Source organism: Dipodomys spectabilis, unplaced genomic scaffold (genome assembly GCF_019054845.1).
Source record: "Dipodomys spectabilis isolate Male_0828 unplaced genomic scaffold, ASM1905484v1 ptg000052l, whole genome shotgun sequence".
Classification (NCBI taxonomy): Eukaryota; Metazoa; Chordata; class Mammalia; order Rodentia; family Heteromyidae; genus Dipodomys; species Dipodomys spectabilis.
The window spans coordinates 4,524,801-4,527,186 of NW_024870729.1; the positions used below are offsets into that span (position 1 = coordinate 4,524,801).

The 2,386-nt window shown below is 38.6% G+C and overlaps 1 protein-coding gene and 1 non-coding gene across 2 annotated transcripts; both read right to left on the reverse strand.

Annotated features, from left to right (window-relative positions):
• Nucleotides 1-843, reverse strand: LOC122107637 (polyadenylate-binding protein 1-like). The gene has a single exon (XM_042679438.1). The coding sequence runs from the start codon at nt 802-804 to the stop codon at nt 241-243; it is 564 nt and encodes a 187-aa protein (XP_042535372.1). The 5' UTR covers nt 805-843; the 3' UTR covers nt 1-240.
• Nucleotides 844-850: 7 nt separating this feature from the next.
• LOC122107700 lies at nt 851-958 on the reverse strand. The gene has a single exon (XR_006147404.1). It is a non-coding gene; the product is annotated as a U6 spliceosomal RNA (small nuclear RNA).
• Between the last annotated feature and the right edge of the window lie 1,428 nt (nt 959-2,386).

Sequence of the window (2,386 nt, forward strand, 5' to 3'; positions counted from 1 at the left end):
TTGTTTTTATATTTTACTATTTTTTTGTAGTTTTTTTGTTGTTTTTAAATCAAGTAATCTAGGACTAGCACTGTTTGCTAGACCTGGCATTTGCTCGGTACATAAGGTTCAAAGTTTCCTTTCCTTTTTTTATTTATTTTATATTTTGCAATGTTTTTTTCATAATATTTAAGTTTTTCGATGTTTAGATATTTTTCTTCGGTGAAGCACGAGTTTCTTTTCATGGTCCCTGATCAATTTTTAAACAGTTGGAACACCAGTGGCACTGTTAACTGCTTTCTGGGCAGCCTCTTTAGCTTGGTGGGCTTGTAGTACAGCTACAGCTTCATCAGCCTTAGAACGCAGAGACTCTGGAGACTCAAGCATATGAAGTAGTTCTGAATTATCTATCTCCAATAACATGCCAGTGATTTTACCAGCAAGAGTAGGGTGCATGGCTTGGATAAGAGGAAACAGCCTTTCACCCAACATTTGCTTTTGCTCTTGAGGGGGGGCAGATGCCAACATGGAAGCAGTCAAAGGTTCCTGACCTTGTACATGAACAGCAGGCTGTTGCATGGTAACTTGTGGCTGTGCATTAAGATGTTGCTGAGGATTGCGGACTCCTGCAGCATATTTATATTGGGGAACGGTGCGGACAGCAGGAGTGGCTGCTGCAGCAGCAGCTGCAGGACGTGGACCCATTGTTTGTGTTGATGTGTTAGCAACACGCTGTGTGGACATGACTCGTGGAACCTGTGAAGAAGCTGGTCTCATAGTACTAAATGGTGGTCTAGGAGCGGCTGGGCGGATAGCACCGGGCATATTTTGGAATGGATGAGGTCTGGCACCCTGAGCAGTCCAGCGAGGAAAAAATATGGAACGCTTCACGAATTTGCGTGTCATCCTTGCGCAGGGGCCATGCTAATCTTCTCTGTATCGTTCCAATTTTTAGTATATGTGCTGCCGAAGCGAGCACTCTCCCTGACATCTTTAAGGATCCTTTCCTTGGTCTCTATTGATCCTGTGTAAATTACAATGTGACGATGGGATGTCCTGTTCTGGTCTGGTCTATTTGGTGTTCTAAAGGCTTCTTGTATCTGAATAGGCCTATCTTTTTGCATGTTTGGGAAGTTCTCGGCTAGGATCCTGTTAAACAAATTTCTTATACCATTAACTTCTGTCTCTAGGTGCTCCTCTACACCCATTATCCTCAGATTAGGCCTTCTGATGGTGTCTTCCAAATGTTGAATAGATCTATCATATTTCTTGGATTTTTCTTGGATAGTTGTATGTTCTTTCTCTATAATATCTAGGCTGTCTTCAATCCTTGAGCTTTGATCTTCTGTATGGTCTAACATACTGTCAAGACTTTCTACTTTTTTTTTTTATTTCTTTTCCTTCTAGTTGGTCAGCTTTGATGATTTCAAATTTTTTGTTGGAGCGTTAGATCTTTTTTTTTAGATCTTGTATGAACTTCTTTGTATGAACTTCCATAATTTGGTGTTCAGTGTTATTCCCAAATCACTTAGTTGATTTGGTTATGGTTTCCTTGGACTCCCATTCCTTCTGTCTGGCTCCATTCAGAATTTCCTTTATTGGCTCATGCTCACACATTTCCTGTATTAATCTTTGGTGAGCCTCATCATACTCACGCATTTCCATATCACGCTCACAAATAGCCCTTTGCAGGCTTTAAATCTTTTCATTCAGCATGTTTGTCATTAGTGTTTATAGAGCATTTTGGGAGCTCTCCTCTGGATTCTTTATTAACTGTTCTATTGCCTGATTATCATGAGAGGGAGTTGAGATACCTGGACTTACCATTTTTCTTGTGTTTCTATGGCTTATTCTGCACATTTGGGTATGAAAGCAAAACCAACTCTGTACTAGAACACTAGTTTAAGGCAAGCATCAACCCAGAGCCCTGTATTTGCACAAATTGTTTGTCAGAGTCAAAATTAGTACAGATTCAATCTAGTTCAACAATAAACAAGTAGGGATCACTGGACTACGAAAATCAAAGCAGGAGTCAGCAGACCAGAAATTAATAGGTTTAGGGAGAATTGTGAGGAGAAAATACATTTAGAAGAATGATTAGAGGAATGTGGGGAGGGAAAGGGAGAGAAGAAAGATAACTAAGACCTAAATTCAGAGAGAGGAAAAGGAGAGAAGAAAAGAAGAGAGATAAAGAAAAAAGAAAAATAGGTAAAAAATCTTTAAATGAAACACTTAAAAATTATATATGTATAAAGAAATAATACCACAATTAGAGTTTGTGAACTGAGTAATCAATATCTGAATTAAGTATGCACATAATGAAGGATAAGGTCTAATAATTGAAGACAGGTATGTATATGAGCATGAACAGAACAGAAGTAAAGCAAAAAAAAAAAAAAAAAAAAAA